Here is a 20,029-nt window from a genome sequence, read left to right on the forward strand (position 1 = left end):
TTGACAGTAGATATAGCACATATATCTCTACATTATTAGGAGGGGAGAAGAAGAAGCGATTCGTCTCCCACGCCATAGTAAGGTATTCTCCTACCTTCCTAGGGAGCTTCCAGAACTAACTAGTATTCGAGCCATGGAAACATCAAGAAGCATTGTATGATGATGTGGAGGCGGCATGCGGGCTTGCTTACCTTTGAGTCCTCTGAGTCCTATACCTACATTCGTGGATGGCATGACACTACCTCACCCTTGCGTGTTACACTGGCCGTTGTGTAACCACAATATCCTGCTTGATCAATAATTTTTGCATGCATCTCCGCGTTACCTCTAATGATGACGTACTAGATAACCATAAAATGTAACCTTTCAGTGTCCATCTCTAAAGGCATACATAGGGTTCGTAACTATGACTTTTAATAAAATTACCGCGGCAGCTGAATAGGATTTGAAAAAAAAAATTTTTATGATTTAAAATCAAACATCTTTTCAACCTACTCTACTGAAGAGTCAGAGCACATCACAGAACGCTATGCACGGTTTTCCACCAAGCGAAACGAACGGTGGCTACACGCCCCCTGCAGATGCCAAAGTGATAGGACTTGTATTCTATGGACGGAAGGAATTCGTTAGCATTTTGGACTTGTACTTGAAGGTATGTACGAATAGAACTGCTAGCTAGATCTTGAACTTCTTTCAAGTATGAATTCTGATTTTATTCTCAGAGAAATTTGCGGGTCAATGGCGGCCTGTTGGACGAGGTTATCTTTGTAGTGAAGACAAATAAGACACATGACCTGGAATACCTGGATGAACTGCTGTCACAGCAACCTCAGTACTCCAAGTATATCCCAACACAGGGGAAGCCAAGTGGTGAGATATGCGTTCCTACTGTTCCGTCTATCACGGAGGGCTTGAAGCTCGATTGGTGCACCGACAAATCGGGTCCCTTCGATGGATGGGTCAGCAGCTGGAAGGCGGTAGTTGAGCCCGAAAACATCTATATTAAGATCGATGACGATATCGTATGTATCAAGAGACTTATCTTATCTTCGCTGATGACACAACAAAATACAATCATTGACCTCAATCACAGGTGTACTTTGAGGACTCGACCATCCCAGCCCTATGCGAAAAGCTCGTCAACAACCCCCAGTATTTTGCTGTGTCTGCGAACGTTGTGAATGGAGGCTTTAGCTCATGGGTGCACCGCCGTTTAGGTGTGTATGCACCTTACTGGCCAGTATGGATAACTCCGTCTCGCTTGTGTTCAAGGTAGCTAAACCCGAGATCGAAGGAATCAAAATCAATCCAGCCTACGACCACCTCAAAATCCAAGCCAACATGCTGGCGCCCCTCTAAGCTCCCTCCACATGCAGAACTATCTGAAGGACCACCCGACTTCCGCGCCGACGGCACGACACCAGCACCATTCCAGGGACACAGGTGGCTACCAGTCCGTCCAGGCACAGCTAAGGCTCGCAAAGGATTACCCGACGATACGCTGATCTTCGATGCATGGGGTCCCAATACTGAAAATTGGACAGTAGCAGCTCAAACTCATTATTCGTTCCTGCAGCACCTGGAGCAAGATACAACATGGCGATATAAATTCGATACCTGGGACATGGATTACGAGCGGCTAGCAATTACCTTCCTAGCTATCCGCGGGAAGGATGTTATAGATTCATTCCCATTTACCTGCGATGACGATGAATTCTACCTTACTTGTATTCGACCTAAAGAGCTTGCGCGGCCTGTTGTTATCAACGGGACAGGACTTGCCGCGCATTTCGCCTTTAACCCCCAGAGAGTGGCTCATGATGGGAAAAGCATAATGTGGACAGATCTATTGGATAGATACCGTATGTTTGCAGAGGAGACTGCAGGCACAGATTTCTATCTCTAATCTAAAATGCTGCTACTATTAGGGCATTTGATTGCGTTAGCAATCGGTAGTATGGTGGTAAGCAATTTGGAGTAGGGATATTTGGTTATTACTTATACTCTTTAATGTTTAATTGGTGAAGTTTGGTTAATTTGTGATTGATCACTTTGTTGGTTCTATTGGCTGAATAAGAAAAAAAGTTCCTCTATATATCACTCTTTAGATTTTGAGATTTCCAACAACTAGTTTTGAAAAGATACATATTCTTGATAAGCATGATAAAGTTAATATTTTATATAATAATTAATTGCACGAAGATAAATCATGATAATTAATTGGTTAATGTGTGCCTGCACATATGGCTGGAAATACTCGTCATGTCAATTTTTTCCTCATGCTTACATAGTTGTCTTGCTTTACGCTACCCAATTGAGATATTGACTTCACAACCAGTAGTGACGATGGTGTCGGCGGATGGCGTAGCGCTTATTAAAGGCCTGGCGTTGTTGGTTGATAAATTTCAAGCCTAGTTATTACAAGATTGCTAACGTAATAAGACATAGGGCAGTCTTAGCCTTGATATTTAGGTTTCAACTTGTCAGTCTTGTGTACGTGTTGACCTGTTGGTTCATCTCATCTCGCTTTTTGGTCGGATTTTTTTAATCCTTCTTTCGCCTACTAATGTCGCTACGGTATAGTTGTAGGGAAATAGATGACCTTTCTATCTGTATTCATGTTTCACACCAACTGTAGCTGACGAAATAAATGTAAGCCAGAGCTGTCAAGATTCTGCCCATGAAGGTTAAATCAAGAGAGATATTAAAATAAAAAATGTGTATATATCTATAGCTATACATTCAAAACAAAGTCTATTTATTCACCGTGAAAAGTACAATTTTCTTGTTCCTTATGAACTGGCAGTGTTTTTGGACTTTCTGCACAAATGATTTACTGCAGAGACATAACAGCGCAGTGTCAAATAAATTGCTCAAAGTTCCAAGGGAAGTGCAACTCGCATCTGCCCGCGTCCCCCGCGGTTGGCCCGAAGGTAGTATGGAATGAAACAGAGATCTCTCTGTAGACGAGAGATCTTTTTGGGTGTCTGGACCGATAAACCAGGTCCAGTTCCCGCCGGTTTGTTTTCCCACTCGGGATATGAACGCTCGTAGCCGCTGGTATGTATTGCAACATGCTCGTGTGGCTTGTTGGCAACATCTCGTCTCCATTCCTGTCGAAAACTTGTAGATGAGGGTATCCAAACGTCCTTGAAGTGATTGTGTTCCCATGGGTTATCGATATCTTCGGCACAGTAAACGATTGGACCTCTGGCTATTGCGCCAACTTGCTGATTGGTGTATGGATGTGGTTGGATCAGACGGGGTTGGAATCCTTGGATGTCAAGGGTAAACTCGGGCGTATATGAAGTATATGACGGAGGCAGTATGATATAACCTTTCTCGAGCTGCTCGGAACATGCATGGTTCGGTTCCAACTAAAATCAAGTTAGTATAAGGTAAGGAGGTGTGTGGATTTTGGACCATTAACAGTACCTTAAATTGGCCATGTGCCCATTCTGGCACTCTTAAACGTAATGTAAGTTGCAGCGTCGGCGGGGCCTGGATGGTAAAGGAGATCTTGCCCTCCCATGGCCAGGCTGATGATTGTTTGACAATGACCTCTTCTCCCTCTATAGTGAAGGCTAATGTGGCAGTAGTGTAGAGGTGAACGTTGACATAAGCGCCATCCTTTGTTCCACCATAGTCCCATAGATAGCCACCCAGGCTGCCAAAAAGTCTTGCTAGATTTGGCGGGCAACACGCACATTCGAACCATTCCTCTCTGGTGCTTTTATCTTGGTGAGAACTTGCAAGCTGATTGGTGTAGGTGAAGGCATTGCCATCAAGACTCATAGAGGTCAGTATGGCGTTATAGAGACACAATTCCATCATATCAGCGTATCGTGAATCCAAGTCAACTTCAAGCAATCGTTCCGCCAACATCACCACGCCAATGGCGGCACATGTTTCCGCATAGCAGCCTCCTTCATCAGTTCCTTGTGGTAGAAAGTAATCAATACCAAATCCTTCCCATTGCTTGATGGCTCCGATGCCTCCCGTGAGATACAACTTTTTGTCAACCATGTTATCCCACAGTCGTCTGATTGCATCGTACCACTGGTGTCGTAGATCTCCCAAAGGCTGAACAGTGGCTTTGTCCAAGCACAGAAGATCAGCCGCTCCGGTGAGCAGATACATGGCTCTCACCGCATGACCTTCGATGGTCTGCTGTTCAAGAATTGGTTCATGGGCCTGAGAATACTGGTGTGACTTTGCCATTGGATGTGCATCTGGCCTCTTCCAAGGTACGTCGCCGCGTTCTTCGGCTTCCACATCAAAATAGTGTCGTCCATTAACTCCAGATGGATTCCCTCTCTCCTCAAGAAAATATCGAGCCAAGTCATACGCATCTTCGTTTCCTGTCATGCTGTACAGGCGAAGCAACGCCAGCTCAATTTCCGGATGGCCAGGGTAGCCATGGATTTGGTTTTCCCTTGCTCCGAATGTTTTTCTCATCAAAGATACATACTTCACGATGGGACCCAAAAACAAGTCATTGTGGTAGTACTGGTGATGCGACAGAGCAGCTTCGATCATATGCCCTGCGTTATACCTTTTTAGATAGTTAGTATAATTATGGCCTGTTATGCTCAAATCTAAAAAGGACTTACAATTCATGCATATCCCTCAAATTTGTCCAGCGTGCTCCAGGATCAACCACCTGATAATGCAAGTTCAGGTAACCATCTTCCTGCTGGGCTGAGCTAATCGTACCCACGATTTCTTGAACTGCGTTATCTAGTCGGGCGTCGTACTGCTCCATGAGGAAGTAGCATGCAGCTTCGATCCATTTAGCAATATCACAGTCCCAGAATAGATGTTTCCTCTCGGGCCAGTTCGTATTATCGTCGTATTTTGGGTGCCATTCAAGCTTGAAGCAATCATAACGACCGGTGGACTTCAGAAGGTCAAGTTGGGTATACAAAGTTTGCTTCGAAATAGTCTCTCGAGTGGTCTTTAATAGGGAAGGACCGTGGAATGTCGTATTCTTAAATGTCGTCTGAGGATAATACATGTTGAGCGGAGCTAGATGTATAAATATTGGATAAACTTCAGGAATTTACAACAAGAAACGATTGGAATAGTCAAGGACGAGAGGTTCTGCTCAGCCCGGGAACAGTGTCTCTTAAATAATGCAAGATTGGAAACGAAAATTTTCTACTACGATTGAAAGTGGCACCAGAGAACTGTCAAAGAATCTGTCACCAAATCCGAGACCGGTCTGAAAACCGAATCCATTCACATGGAGCGGCTGAAGGTGTATGGGGCAACGATCCATTCCCTTGGGTTCTTTGATCGAATCAGAAGCATGCTGGCATTTCGGGATTTCGATTGTCGGTTAAAAAAAAGGGCGGGCCAGTCAAGATCTTTTCCAGCGTTTCCAAGCATGCTAGGAACAGATCTGGTTCTCCGTTTGTTCAAACGACTTAGCCATGGTAGTTATTGAAATAATCAAACCATATGTGGAAAGTTTGGAAATGGCCCCATCTAAATCGCGGGGAAATCTCTTAGTCCGGCAAGATTGCCCCTCGAAACGAAGGCGAATTCGTAGAATCCGCCGCACGGTACCAACGTGCCGAGGGATCCTCTGCCGAGAGGATTCCGATAACCGGGATGCCGAATATAAGGCTTCAAATATTGCTTAGCACCGCCGAGTCTTGGCCGTGCCTCCGACATCACGTGCCATAATTGACTAAGCCGGATGAAGGGAGACATTTCCGGGGATCCCGTAAACCTTAAACTCTACGTACCACCAAACAAGTCCGTGGTGAGAAAAAGTTGATCTGGTTCAAGTTGCCACCCATCGATTATTATGCGGGACAGTGGCCACTCTATAGCGAAAGGCTAAGTATACCGCTTTTCAGCTTATCTCTCGCAAGGATCTTTAAAAATTGAAGGCAAGAACCAGGCCATCCCTTCCAAGGTACTCTTTTAGGGAACTAGTTCGCACGCACAGCTGAGAATACTCCCCAGACTTGAGCCGTCTCTGATGTTCAAATGTCAGAAGTAGATGTATTGGATTACGAAAAGTAACGAGCTGGTCCACGATATTATATTTCGAGTTGTCCTTTGGCAACCGTCGAAGATGCAAGTTGACCGTACGAGCTATGGTCCTCTGTTTCTCATTGTCTAGGCGGAACAAAATAGCTTCCTTCGGGGAAGAGCTTCTACTTCAGTAGGCTGGCTCTGACTGGACCCATATTTCATTTGTTTCTCCATCGGAATGAGGGGAGACAACGGCAAAAAATAACGAGTGACGTTTTCCAGGGCTTTCTCCGCTAACCCACTATCCGCTTGCGGATAGAATAGTAACTACTCTAGCCTCTTGACCAGAGGGAGTAGAACCGAGGACATGGGACTATACGAGACTTGGCCTTCACTAGGCTAGGTACCGCGGTCCCAAATCGACCTCAAACCAACTAGACAAACCCAACCCCACGGAAACTGGCCAGGCACAGGCCTGAGGCAACACACCCGATCCTTTACCCTTTACTCATGGCGCGGTTCCGGACGTAGAATTCTGCATGCTCCGACTGGTCGTATCGGTTGGCCACTCGCTCGACCTCGATCCACTTGCGCCCCCCCCCCCGTCCAGACTTGGAAGATGATCATACCCGCCTCAAGATCGCTGGGAGGTGGCGGTATCTGTCGTGGGGCCGAAACCTTCTCATGGGGCTGTGATGATGCCTCGTGGCTTGATCCACGGGTCGCCGTTCGCCTTCCCCAGAGGTGGGCAAGTGTAGATGCAGAAGTTTCCGTTCGCTCTGTGGATCAGGCATGATTTTCTGTAAGTCAATTTGGGTCGGCGTTCGTGGCGACGGATTGAACGATGCACCTGGCCTTTTCGCGGCGATGGCGGATTTCCTAGCTTTCTGAATCCCCGTAGGAAAAGGCTCCATACAGGAGGCTCCCATATAGACTGCTGCCATATAATCAGCCTATTAATCATTATGTTTCCTCTAAGACCATCTAGAAGAGTCTAATTGTAATAATTCTTCAGAAGTTTCAGTTGTATTAGATACCTGTTTTTTTAGAAGCATATGCATTCATAGTTTTCGATCAAAGCGTTCAAAGCGTTGTTGAAGGCCTTCTCGTCAGGAAAGGGTCCTGGATAAATGGGTTACATCTGTGTGCTTTTTTTTTTCTACATAACGAGATTTGATTACCTTTGTTTTTAAAACTGTCATATCTTGAGCGGTCCATGATCAATCGAGCCAATATAGGACCCACCGGGAATTTGGCGCAGATCACGAAGATGTGTTTTCAACTGATCAGCAACACGACGCTTGGTTTTCTCATCATATTTTCCCCAAGACTTCTTAAGTCGGTCGCCTTCAACATACTCCCTAAATATGAACGTGTCGAAATAAGGGTCACCGGAAACCTTTTTATAATGTGGGCCATATCTGTAATATGCCAGGACTTTTAGGACTGGCACATTCGGCGCGTTCTTCTCTATGAGGATCATGGCTTTTGCCTCGTTCTCTGTGACACGGGGGCCATATTTGACGACAGGAGTAGGGGATAGGTTGAGGATCTAGCGGCTACCCCGGTAAATGACCCAGCCGTGAAAGGGCGACGCATAAATGGTCTCGGGATCCGGCAGTGTAAACCCGGCCATCGAGTATTTCAGGTCCACTTTAGCTTCCTCCTTGTCACCCATTTTCGTTTTATATTTCGTAGCAGAAATTTCGTCAAGTTTGTCAAATTTCAAGTTCGTAAAGTTCGTCAAGCGGAATCGTGGCGAGTGGCTTTAAGGATGAGGAAGAGCAGAGGAGGTTGGGGGATGAACATAACTTATAGTGCAACTTCAAAACAAAGACCTCTCTCGTTTTCGGATGTTCTATTTGAAATCCACAGCTCAAGATAGAAGTGCTGCGTGTCAAAGAAAGTCAAGCAAACATTTGAACGGGAAGAGGCGAGCCTGGAATCGCAAATTGTTTCAATGTGCATATAAATTCATCTTTCTTTGCGGTCTTCTTTAATTAAAGTTTATAGACTTTTCTAGAGTTATGTTAGGCTCAATTTAAAATGTACTATAATTAGAATGGTTGCCTTTTTCAATATTGGATGGAGTATGGAGAAAATATCAGATGTTTCTATATCAATACCGGTGGACTAATATTCGGAAAACAGTGATGTATACATAATCCCCCGTATTTATACACGTAACCTGTATATATAAATACTTACCATTTTTTTATTTCTTTTGGTCCCTTGCTGTTTTGCTTTGTTGTTTTTCTTTTTCTTTTCTAGCCAAAAAAAAAGACAGCAATAGTACTACTATGTATATTAGCTCATTGGCAAACATGTGTAATGACTTCTGTGTGCATGTCAAACAACTCACCTAACAATATTCATAGTAAACCAAAACCGAAATACAATTTAAATAATAAATAGAATAAAACAATTTTTATAAGAAATAATTACATATAGTAAACTAGCACCGTGATTGGCTGGCCCCTGAACGGACTGGCCCAATCACGGCCACGGCCGCGGTGTCAACTTCAAGTCTCCCAAGTTCCAACATGTTAAGACATCCATCCATCAACAGAAGTTACATAGGGTGCAATGCCGCGCCCCTGGTTACAACCAACGCGCACCACTCCTTCTCGATGCCTAGATTTACCTTCCTCCGCCTCATAAAAACTTTTTCCCTCTTTTGGGCCGGGCTGGTTAGCCTGTGGCTCTTTCTGCCCTCACCAAGCCCGCCGCTCGCCGCCGAGCTGCGCGACCAGCTTATTCAGACTGAGCTAACCTCTGGCGAAATCCTGCATACTGTGCACAAATGGCACGATTCGTATGCGAGTGTAGATGCTAGCGGGCATGTACCTAGACCCAGCGATGATTGCGCGGGTTTGCTGGTTGACTGGCATCTAATAATATCTGAATCTGATGTTACACAGCAGCACGTCTTGCTCAAAGTCGGCGAGCATACGACACTAAACCTTACTGATGCGGTTCTCAAATCTGCAGAGGGGGGAGAAGAAGGAGGATCTACCAGATCTACAGAGTCTCAAGACCACAACGCTCTCAGTGGTTTATATGTCAGTGACCTGCTGAGCGTCGAGGTGCGGGCCGGCGATGAGGATCATATCATCAATATGCCCTGGTTCCGCTGGGCTGATATGGCTCTGTTTCATCACCAGATGCATGGCTTTTTATACACTATTGAACTCAAACTCGTCGCGCGCCAGATTGGAGGACGCGTCGAGATCTGGAAAGCATCGGCGCTGGCTGGTGCTGATGCTAGCTATCTGCTCAACCCCAGGCCAGCGGATCGCGAGCTTGGTCTGCTAGCTTCTTTTTCAGACGTTCAATTATCACCTTCTTCTTCTGCTACTACTACTGCTACCGCTCTCTCAAACATCCACATCACCGACGTCAAGGGCGACCTCCCTTCCAAAACCTACCCAATCCGCTCCTTCATTCTCTTCTACCTCGCTCCCTTTCTGACTATATGTCTTTTCCTCGCCATCTACCTGGCATCTCCGGTCCTCACCTTTTTATTACCTCTTGTTGCTCTTTATATAGTCATTATTGCGCTGTGTTGGTGTGTAGCTGTGCGTCAACCCACCTATCCCGGTTTTGCAGAATGGCGCGCTTCGTTTTGGATGACGAGGTACGTTCCCTGTTCGTCGTCGGCGCGTTCGCGTCGGCAGCAAAGAAAAAGAAGAGGAGGACGGCAGGGTCCTGTTGTCATTTGGGGACCGACGGGTCCGGTGTATGAGTCGGATAGGAACGAGACGGATAGGTTGATTGGATCGCTCAAGAGAGGGCGATAATCACACCACACGAGTCGTGTTATATATCAATATATTTAATATTGCTGGATTTGTCTATCCAAATGGCATGGCGTTCAGTTTTAATCGAATAGGCTGTTAGTTGGTCAATGAACAAATACGTATTATGAACTCATGTCATATTATTAACTATTTACACACAGACGAATCATAGAATACGGAATCAGAGTCTACAACACAGAAGTCTGGTTGTAGTTCAGATCGCAAGCGTGAGGGTGCGACAAGCAGTACTTGGACATCAAAGGCGACGCCTGGACGCCGTTGGCAAGAAGATACTCGCGGAAGTTGAGGAGACGCTGGGTCAATTGGGTGGTGCGCTTGAGACCGGTCTTGGGGTCCTTGTTGCCAGACCAGACCAGCTCAGCAAGGGCGGCGGCACGTGGCCACATCTTGGTGGACACGCAGCTGTCGTCGACCTGCTCCGACCACAATGGGGCAATGGCACCCTTGACGTGCTTGGCCTGGGCATCGGTCAGGTTGGTAGTGAAGTCGTAGTCGTAAATACGTTGCCATGTCTTGTATGGAGCGCACCAACTGCCACCGTTACCACCGTAGTTGAAGTTGGCGAGGCCGGAGGCGGCATCAGGGTTGGACTGCACATCGTAACGAGGATCGTTGCCGACAAAGCCACCGTAGCCGCAGTCGAGGTACATAAAGTCAGAAGAAGAAACCAAGACGTCATAGCCCAATCTGGTCAGGTTGTCGATGTTGGCAATGCCGTTGTTCCAGGACTGCACGAGGAGACCCTCGGTAGACACGTTGGGCGCGTGGGGGTCGTTGATAATAAGATCCTCCCAGACAACGAGCTTGCGGTCCTTCACCTTCTTGAAGATAGGGAAGGCATGGTCGACCCAGTACTGTGTCACGTCGTTGTATGTGCGGCTCGGGTCCGCAGCGAGGAAGTCCACCACATTGGAGCTAAAGTTGTAGCAGTTGGTCTGCAGCTCGTCACCACCAACGTGGAAGTAGTTGTCGCGGAAAAGAGTAGAGAGCTCGTTGTACACCTTTTCGACAATAGGGTAGGTCTTGTTGTTGAGGATGTCCAGTTGACCAGGGTTGGGTTCAACAGCGGTGTGGTACGTCCAGTCGTCATTGGACCACCACGAGTGGGCGCAAGCAACGATGCTGGGGTCAACCTGCTGCCATCCAGAAGCCGAGTGGCCGGGCATATCGACCTCAGGGAGAACACGAACACCGCGGACATGGGCGTACTCAACGACGTCGAGAATGTCCTGGTGTGAGAATCGTTCGGCCGGGGAAAAGGCATCCTTGGTCATCTCGGGGAACGACTCCATCTCGATGGGCCACGACTGGCTGTCATCCAGATGCCAGTGCAAGACGTTCAGCTTGGAGAGGGCCAAGCCGTCAATCTGTTCCTTGATCTTGGGCACGGTGATAAAGTTGCGGCCAGTGTCAATCATGACACCGCGCCACGCGTAGATAGGAGAGTCTTTGATGTGGACGGGCTGCTCAATGATCAAGCCATTGCCGTTCGAGATGACGATCTGCTGCAGAGTGGTAAAGGCGTGGAGAGCACCCCAGACAGTCTCAGCTTCGATGTGGATGGTCGACGAACCCTCCTTGATGTCAATGGTGTACGACTCGTCCACATCCTCCTGCAATTCAGCACCCAAATCGGAGACCTTGACGGAGACGCTGCGGATAGCGTTCTCGTGTCGCTTTGACTTGGGAACAGCGGCGGCCGTGGGGAAAGGCTCGTAGGTGGCGATCGGGGCCTCGGTGGCCTTGGGAACCCATTGCAGCTCAACGACCTTGCTCCAGGCACGGTTCCATCCCTGAGTCAGAATCGAGTTGTTCCTGGGCAATCTGACATCGATGTGGTCGGGGACAGAGATTGGGCCCGACGAGCCCCAGGTGATGGAGCGTGGCGCTGGGAGCGGGTTGACGGCGACGGCGGCGGCGGCAGAGGCGAGCCAGCCTACAGCGACGAGACTGTTGATATGCATGATGGCTTGATTGATCAGAAAGCCGGTCTGAAAGGAGTGAATGAACGAAAAAGAAAAAGAGAGAGAATGAGGGGGGGAAAGAAGAGAGAGAGAGATAGGAAGAAGGTTTAAATTGAAAGAAAGAAAGAAGCTGACTAGCCCTGGTCATGCAGGCAAGATTGCCAGGAATGATCGTCACACGCAGTTGCTGGATTTAAACCAACAACAATCCGCAAATAGCGGCCAAGCAAGCCGGACGCAAGGGCATGCGATGCTTCTCTAGAAAGCAGACTAATAATAATACACTTACTGCGTGCCACGAGATTGTCGGTAACGGCCCCAGCCCCGGGGAAGCCTACCGCCCACGGATGTAACATCATCATCACCATTCCAACCTAGTGCGCGTTGGATGGCATGCTGCGTTTATCTTGATCAACTGCATTGCGTGGGTAGATATCGAGGCAGATTAGACTGGATATCGTTCATCGATAGAATATCCAAGCAACCATTGCTGTCGAGAACAATCTCGCGATGTTTGTTGTTGGATAAAACAACATTGAAGAAACGTAAAAAGGAAGGAACGAAGCCAAGCCCGAGCCGATCTGGCGGGTCCGGCCAATAACATCCTGCCCCTGGCCCCACCGGCCCCCTTTCTCTATTGAGCTTATTATTTACTATTGACGCTCACTACTCTTCTATTAATATCTTGCATTTTTTTTATTATTTCCGATCCGATCTCTTTTTTTTCCTCTCTTTTTTTCTGGCTGTTTTATCGCTTGCTGGGCAGTAGTAGTACGTAGCTTCCAGGTCTACTCATCCTCATTTCCAGAATCCCCTCACACCCAAAACTCCTGCAAGCATACTCATGACAGTATCAAGTGACGACAACCGATTATAGTTTATGCTTTGACAGGGCCAGTGTTACCATGCCATGGACAGATGGATAACGAATACTACGCCATGCCAACTGTGGCTTTTTTCTAGACGCCGCGTGCCATTGGCCAGTCGTGTTAATTGCCGTGGTAGACAAGGGTGGTATGGGCTCCACTTTCTACTATCAGAAGTGTCACTTTTCTTTTTACATGTAGCTTCTTTGTAGTACTCGTTTAATATTTATTTTAATGCTTTGTCATGACTCGAGGCATCGTGAGATATGTACGTTTATTATATCATCCGAGATTGAGAGCATGGATGTTTAATCATTAATGTATCACCTAATATGCTAATTCTATAAATGCTATTTGCGAAGGCTTTTTTGTCAAGTTATAGCTTCTAGAATGCCTAGATATGACTATTATGCTCTTACATATGATTTTGTTCGTTAGGACTTTCTTATAATGCTGGTATACACACTAAAACTCAAACTCCTTCCGGAACACATCCACATCCATGCCCGAAACCACCATGTCCGCGAGATCACGCCGCCCCATTGACGTAAAAACTCGTCGTAGCGTGTCGTATAGATTTGTACTCTGGTTCTGGCTAATATGGATCATTCGCTCCAGCTCGCCATCGTCGATACCGTCGACGCCTTCGACAATCTCGCGCGCCCGCTCGCGACCTTGCTGCTCCACCACCTTGTGCATCCCCAGCGCGCCGAGTAGGTGCTGCGCGGCTTCGGGGAAGCAGCCAATGTTGATGCACGAGACTCCCAGATTGTAGCGCGCCCGCACAAAGTTGGGGTTGATGGTGAGTGCCTTTTCGTATGCCTCGATGGCTTCCTCCGAGCGTCCGGAGTTGGCGAGCGTGGCGCCGAGGCGGTTCCATAGCAAGTGTACTTGTTCCTGCTGGTTCGATGTGCCGGATTCCGTCGACGCCAGCGCGGCAGAGAAGCAGTCGACAGCCTTTTCGTACTCTTCGGCACAGTAAAATAAAACTCCCAGGCCAACCTGCACGTCTGGGTCCATTTGGGCTCCGGATGGTGACAGTTGTGCCGCTTGGATGAATAGATCAGTAACTTTGTCGTGAAGTAGTTGTCGGTCAGTAAAACCGACATCGCCGTCGGATGACAGGTTGTTCGGGTCGATAATTTGAGGGTATTTTACAGAGAGCCAGCGCTCCAGCGTGCGGTATGCCGTCGAGTCATAGCCCTCGTTGGTGTACGAGACAGCCAGTCCCATCAGAGCGTCCAGGTTGTTGGCGTCCAACTTGAGTGCTTGTTCTAATGCCCGAATCGCTGGGCTCTCCTTTTCGTTTTGCGCCTGGGCAGCTCCAAGCATGGTCCACGCCTGGATGTGTGTCGCATCCTTTTGAGCTGCGGCTTCAAAGGCCAGGGCTGCCAATGACAGATTCCCACCCTCTCGCATAATCTTGACACCTTCTTCAAACGGATTATTCACCGCGCGGAAAGCATTGTCTTCTTCAAACAGATAGTCGCCCAACTGGGGGTCCCGGAATCGAGTGTTGAGGCTATCAAAGCCCTCCCACTCGTGGAGATCGCCCATGTGAAGATTCTCAACCTCTTTAAAATCAAGATCTTCCTCGGCAAGTTTTCTAGAAGCCAATGGATTCTCAGCTCGGGCTTTTTCCCACACACGTTCAAAGTCGTGAAATTCTGTGCTGTCGGGATTGCTGGTAAAGACTGACCTGTCAAGTTCATCGAGTTCTGCTTCCATGGCCCTGTTGGCCTGGTCATCAAGACCGTGTTGATCGGCCGACTCCATCTCAGCAAACTGTTCCTCCCAGTTCGTATCGTCCAGTTCAACCATACGACCCTTGCCCTTGTCCTGTGCTGACGACTCCATGGGTTGTTGGTGCTGCATCGGGCTATTAAACGACTGACCGCCCATCATCCCCATCATTCCCATACCGCCCATGCCGCCCATACCCGAATAGCCACCCATCATCGGTCTTTGATATCCGCCCATCATCGGCGACTGTGTCGACGCAGCCGGACTGCCCTGTCGCACATGATTCTGTTGCTGGAAACGAGCAAACTCTGCCGGAGCAAAGCCTCCTCCTGGCGCACCGTTGAAAGTCGATGCATTGGGGCTCTGAAACGCTGCTTCCATGCGGGCTTGCTCGCCAGGGTCGAATTCGGCCGCCCAGCCGGGCGATCCCGTGCGTTGGGGTGCGTTGTGTAGGGTTTCGAGTTCTCGGCGCATGTGGTCCATGACAAAGGGTTGGCCGGGGGCTTGGCCGGGTTGTTGCATGAATTCGTCCATCATCTGGTTATAGTAACATCCAAGTTAGGTTTTCTTGTCTTGTGCTAAACCAACAAAAAAAGGCATACCTGATCCCCCGGGCCTGTCATTCCGTGAGAGCGCATGCTCTCCTGCATGCCTCCAGGGCCTCTGCCCACCAGCCGATCCCGCTGTAGCGACTTGTCATCTTGGACATGTTTGGTGAATTGTGTCAACGGGTTGCCAGCCGTAGAACACTCGGCACCACCGAGGAAAGACATGGCGAAGGGAAGTCTTGGTGCCGGGTTGCGAGTGTAAATACAAAAACCAAAAAAAAATCAAATGTCAAATATCTATATGTCAAAAGACGTTCCTTTCTATCGAGAAAACAGTGGAAGAAGGCGAGGTGAAGGAGTATGAGGGGCGTTGGTGCCGAGAACGTGATCGTGATCGTGGTGATCGGTAATCCGTGTGGGGTAAGCCGTGTCAGGTCAGGATGCCTCGGTCTTGTACCCGCTGCCAATTTACTGTGACTGGCAGGAAAGAGAAATTGTTGATACAGGAGGGAAAGGGTAGAAAAATCAAGGTATAAAACAAATGAAGAAGAAACGAGACAATCCTAAAGATGCTCTCGGCATCATCAGCATCGACCCAGCACTCGGCTGGGGAAGAGCCGAGGTACTCTGGGGTGGGTCACGTGGAGGCGACTTTGCTGGCCAATCACAAACACGCAACAATAGAGGCTTCAAATGTTTCAGCAAACAGCCTCCAAAGAGAACCAATAAGAACTTGTAAAATCAGGTTTAGTTAAGTAGAGAGGCAGGAAAGATACTTTCCTGTTTAGAAAGATAATCTAGGATTTTTCAATATGTTAAAAGGTTCAAATGTTTTTGTATAAAACGGAGATACATTGATACCAGTTGACATCGGCTGATATATCAATGATATATTGATTTCAACAACATTGTCATAAACATGATTAAACTGTCAATTTATTACATGTAGGTCTTAGTGAGGTTCTTTATTTTGTTAAATATCTAATTTCGCAAGTGCCGGTTCAAGTATCAATGGCTCTTTAATCATAGTAATATACTAGAAATTGGTCTTTGTTTGCTAAGTAACACGGACGATGAGAAAAGACAAATATCAGGCTGGTTCTACAACTTTGAATTTTGTGTTAGTTGTCAAGTCTTGCCCCAATCATATACAGCTGGTTGATTTTGGACTGTCATTGTCCTGTACATCATACAGACCGCTTGGATCACTGTCCTGATAGGCGGTAGCACAAAGCCAGTGTCGGGATTCTTGCGCTCAAATAATGGCCAGGCTAGGTCTTTTCGATGATCATACGCTTAATATCTTCCAGCTCTACAGCACCATATGTGTCGGCCAACAACTCGATAACACCAGCTGTCGAGATTTCCGGGTCCCAACGGTCCGCCGCAACCACAGCATCAACATCAGCACCGCCCTCCAAAAAGAGGCGTAAAATCTCTGCCCACCGCGCAGTGCCGTTCGGATCAGTGTCAAAATATTCTATCATGCGCCGGCGGCGCGCTTCTCGGAGATGCCGTAAAAGGTTCACCCACGAACTCATTGGGACTCTAGTTTCAAAGTCAGTGTACTCGTGGTTCGGGCCGGGGTTGATGCGATGTGGCCGATTGAGAAGATTCCGAACCATGCAGGGATCCGATAGTGGGTAAATAGTCCTCTTTTGCGAGCATAGAAACTCGGTTGCATACGTGAGAAGGGGAGTGGCTTTCTCGTCTATATCTGGCATCCTGTCGTTGCTGAGAACACCTTCGTTGTCTTGCAATATGCATGCGTCTAGTTCTTCAGAAACGTAGGTCGTCAAGCCAAACTTGGTGGCTAAACATAGGAAAGGATGCCATATTGGAGGCGCCTTCTTCCGAACTTGGAAGAATCCGAAAGCGTTGGCAGCCCAATGGTCGTACGGATCCGCCTTGCCATCCCACAGCCACGATAGAGTTTTATTGAGCTGGTTTAGAAACCGACGTTGTATATTCCTCGTATCGACCACAATATATCTAGAGTGAGTCATGGCGAGAGTCACGTCCGGCCACCACTCGTCAAGCCGTCGATGATGCTCGACTTCTTCTATCGGTCTTTTGAGCCGGAGAACATATGATCGCAACAGCCGTAAATGGGGGTCGAAGTCAGCTGGTATTCTCTGTTCAAGCCGCCTATGTACATGATCAACTCGCAGCCAATCGCGTACTGTGCGATGAATGAAGGTGACTTTGTTGTCTGCTAGTTGGCGTAGAGATGCACCGTCGTCAACTCCGCTGTTGTCTGAGAATCTTTGAGTACGATGGCGACCTTGACTTTGGTTCCCCTGAAGGCCTAAAAGCCCAGCAAATCGCTGGAGCATGCGCTCGACAGTGTCGCTACAGCGTCCCTGAATAAACGTGTCGGATACCTTTGTCACCTCCCCGTTGACGGCATAGTCGTCGTCGTCTTGCTCGAGTGCAAAGGCTAGTTCCCATACCGTGAGGGAGCCGGCTGATACGTCGTTTACAAAGCTAGCTACCATCTCTCGGGATTCGATCAGGAAAAGAAAACTTGCCGTCTCGGCGAGCTGAACGTCAGTTTGATCCTGAAACAAGAACTTTTCGTACAAGCCTTCTAGCTCGGCTGGAAGTTGGTCCAATCTTTCCCGCAATCCGGAAACACCGGATTCCAGATTAAACCCTTTGAGGATGTCGTCCAAAGCTAGCTTGATCCATAAGAAGACCCCGTCTGCCCGGTCAACTATCATCTGGCACAATGTCTCTGTCCCTTGAGTATCACGTCTGAGAACGCGACGAACAGCAACACTTTCTTCTAGCTTGTCAGCAGCGTATCGATACAGGTCGTTCTCCGTGATTTCTTGTAATTTGATACTAGGTCCTGTGGTTTGAAATGCAACTTCGAACACATCCCAAGGACGCGAAGAGAGACACATTTTGATGTTCCTACCAAGGCCGAGACCTTTAAAAAATCCGACGAGTGCCTGGTGATCATCCTCGAATTCATCAAGGCCGTCAATGAACAGACAGGTTTTCATTTCTGGGCGTGCTACACCCACGTATAGTTGAAAGGCATCCAGGAGCTCATCCAAGTCCCATTCGAGGTGGAGGGCGATCCTCTCCTTGGAGGTCATGGTGCGGATCTTGTTCCACAGGCTGGGGAAAGTGCGAGGCATGAGATGTGGGTTGGCCGAGAGCAACTGGTACAAAAGAGACCTGAGCAGTCCGCTTTCGGACCGCTGCTCCTGGCTCCCACTGGCCCAGGAGAAGAATCCTGCGGTCGAGACGGGTTGTGAACCTGCCCATTTCCGAAGTAAAGTCTGTGTGGCAGGGTGTTTGTAAAGATACTTCATCAGGGTTGATTTACCGGACCCGGGCTTGCCCGTCATCCAGTATATGGGCTCGGGGTCGTTCGTCTCGAGCCATGCGGCAAATCCGTGTCGAAAGTCATCCTTCTTTGGGTCCTGGCAATCATCTGCACCAAAGATCCAGTCGAACGTTTTATCATGTGCTTTAGCAACACTATTTTCCCGGTCAGACATGCCTTTAAACGCCAGGGTATCGAGAATAAATTCATTGAGGAGGCTAACTGGAGCGTATCTAGGCTGCGAAGGCTTCCTCGACGCAAGTACGCTCACGATACTCTCGGGGAGAGAACTGATTGTACTCGGAGTAGACTGTGATTCTCCTTCATTTCTGTCTGTTAACTGTATTCGGGACGTATTGAACCTGAGGCGCGAGAGAGCTTGTTCGTCTTCGACAAGGACACTATTGGAAACGAATGAGAAACATAGATGGTCCACGCTGGGTGGATCAACTTACTCTGATCCAGGGTTTAGAGTTTGGTATTGGCGCATGAGAGCAACAATCCGTGTTACAAGAGCTTCGATGGCGTCTTGCGTCCATACATCACGGAGCCGGGACGCCTCTTCATGGACAAGATTCTCAGCGCGATCAAGACGTACCGCAAGGTCGCGTCCCACTTTGCGACACGCATGAACAAGGGCCGCGGTTTCACCTATATCAACCGCTGTCGTGTTGAGCAGCGACTGAATGGTGTGACGGAGATTCGTAGATGCGCTGGTCAGATCATGTTTCTCTGCAGGATTGAACTGTTGTCCGTCCGCCCATGCCGCCTGGCATACAGCAGCAGATGCTATCAGAAACCGGGAGATAGCATCATCCATGGTGATCATTAGCGATTTTGAGACCTGGTTGAATGAATGAATGATATTTATTCTTACGCCCGGATAGGGCACTAACGTATTTTATAACCCTCCCGGGCCACATAAGCCTGCCGGGCCACCCTCTCAATTTTCTCCCACTTTCAACCCAACATAAATTTGAAAATCGAATAACCACGCCAATATGCCTCGGAACACTGCAAAAAAGGCCTTAAATGATGAGGGAAGAATTCAGCTTGCTATAAACGCGTTAAATAAAGGTCAAATCTCCAGTGTGCGCGAAGCAGCACGCATTTTTGGTATACCAAGGTCGACACTCCAAGGCAGGCAGCAGGGTCGCTTGTACTGCCTAGAAAAGCGCGGATTCAACACTAAATTATTAAAAACTGAGGAAATTGCGCTTCATGAGTGGATTATATTTATAGATAAGCGTGGCTGTCCTGTTAGGCCTTCTATAGTAGAGTAAATAGCTAATTATTTGTTTGTAAAACGTAATTCCATTACTTCGCCACCTACCATTAGTAAATACTGGGTGAGCAATTATTTAAAATAGTATTAAAATCTTAAGACTCGTTACATTTGAAAGTACAATTATAAGCGCGCTTTATGCGAGGATCCAACACTTATTAGTGGCTTTTTTGATGATTTTGAACGTGTTTTTGCCGACTACAGAGTCCATAAAGAAGATATTTGGAATTTTAATAAGACTAGGTTCGCTATAAGCATCATATCTACTACGAAAGTTGTATACAGCTCTAATCGCAAGGAAAAACCTCGTCTACTGCAGCCTGGAAATCGGGAATAGATCACAGCTATGGAATATATAAGCACGCATAGAATCGTATTACCTTCGCTTATTATATTAAAGTCAGTCAACAAGCTGCTTAATTAATATAATCTACCTTCCCTACCACCTGATTGGTCAATTACTGAGTCACCAAA

General features: G+C 47.7%; 7 protein-coding genes across 7 annotated transcripts; 2 read left to right on the forward strand and 5 right to left on the reverse strand.

The window, feature by feature from the left end:
- Positions 1–529: 529 nt before the first annotated feature.
- On the forward strand, positions 530–1,906 carry TRUGW13939_02233 (uncharacterized protein; the record flags this gene model as incomplete). Its single annotated transcript, XM_035485427.1, has 4 exons — positions 530–652; positions 723–1,022; positions 1,094–1,240; positions 1,295–1,906. 4 exons carry the CDS (start codon positions 530–532, stop codon positions 1,904–1,906), a joined length of 1,182 nt encoding a protein of 393 aa, XP_035341320.1.
- A 967-nt stretch (positions 1,907–2,873) lies between these two features.
- Positions 2,874–5,017, reverse strand: TRUGW13939_02234 (uncharacterized protein; the record flags this gene model as incomplete). The annotated part of the gene is made up of 3 exons (XM_035485428.1): positions 2,874–3,377; positions 3,436–4,555; positions 4,614–5,017. 3 exons carry the CDS (start codon positions 5,015–5,017, stop codon positions 2,874–2,876), a joined length of 2,028 nt encoding a protein of 675 aa, XP_035341321.1.
- Positions 5,018–7,186: 2,169 nt separating this feature from the next.
- TRUGW13939_02235 (uncharacterized protein) lies at positions 7,187–7,666 on the reverse strand (the record flags this gene model as incomplete). Its single annotated transcript, XM_035485429.1, has 2 exons — positions 7,187–7,488; positions 7,552–7,666. The coding sequence occupies 2 exons, from the start codon at positions 7,664–7,666 to the stop codon at positions 7,187–7,189; spliced, it is 417 nt and encodes a 138-aa protein (XP_035341322.1).
- Positions 7,667–8,618: 952 nt separating this feature from the next.
- TRUGW13939_02236 (uncharacterized protein) lies at positions 8,619–9,788 on the forward strand (the record flags this gene model as incomplete). The annotated part of the gene is made up of 1 exon (XM_035485430.1): positions 8,619–9,788. The coding sequence occupies one exon, from the start codon at positions 8,619–8,621 to the stop codon at positions 9,786–9,788; it is 1,170 nt and encodes a 389-aa protein (XP_035341323.1).
- Positions 9,789–9,976: 188 nt separating this feature from the next.
- On the reverse strand, positions 9,977–11,773 carry TRUGW13939_02237 (uncharacterized protein; the record flags this gene model as incomplete). The annotated part of the gene is made up of 1 exon (XM_035485431.1): positions 9,977–11,773. One exon carries the CDS (start codon positions 11,771–11,773, stop codon positions 9,977–9,979), a length of 1,797 nt encoding a protein of 598 aa, XP_035341324.1.
- A 1,331-nt stretch (positions 11,774–13,104) lies between these two features.
- TRUGW13939_02238 (uncharacterized protein) lies at positions 13,105–15,155 on the reverse strand (the record flags this gene model as incomplete). The annotated part of the gene is made up of 2 exons (XM_035485432.1): positions 13,105–14,919; positions 14,985–15,155. 2 exons carry the CDS (start codon positions 15,153–15,155, stop codon positions 13,105–13,107), a joined length of 1,986 nt encoding a protein of 661 aa, XP_035341325.1.
- Positions 15,156–16,201: 1,046 nt separating this feature from the next.
- Positions 16,202–19,090, reverse strand: TRUGW13939_02239 (uncharacterized protein; the record flags this gene model as incomplete). The annotated part of the gene is made up of 2 exons (XM_035485433.1): positions 16,202–18,671; positions 18,726–19,090. The coding sequence occupies 2 exons, from the start codon at positions 19,088–19,090 to the stop codon at positions 16,202–16,204; spliced, it is 2,835 nt and encodes a 944-aa protein (XP_035341326.1).
- Between the last annotated feature and the right edge of the window lie 939 nt (positions 19,091–20,029).

This window comes from Talaromyces rugulosus, chromosome I (genome assembly GCF_013368755.1).
Source record: "Talaromyces rugulosus chromosome I, complete sequence".
Classification (NCBI taxonomy): domain Eukaryota; kingdom Fungi; phylum Ascomycota; class Eurotiomycetes; order Eurotiales; family Trichocomaceae; genus Talaromyces; species Talaromyces rugulosus.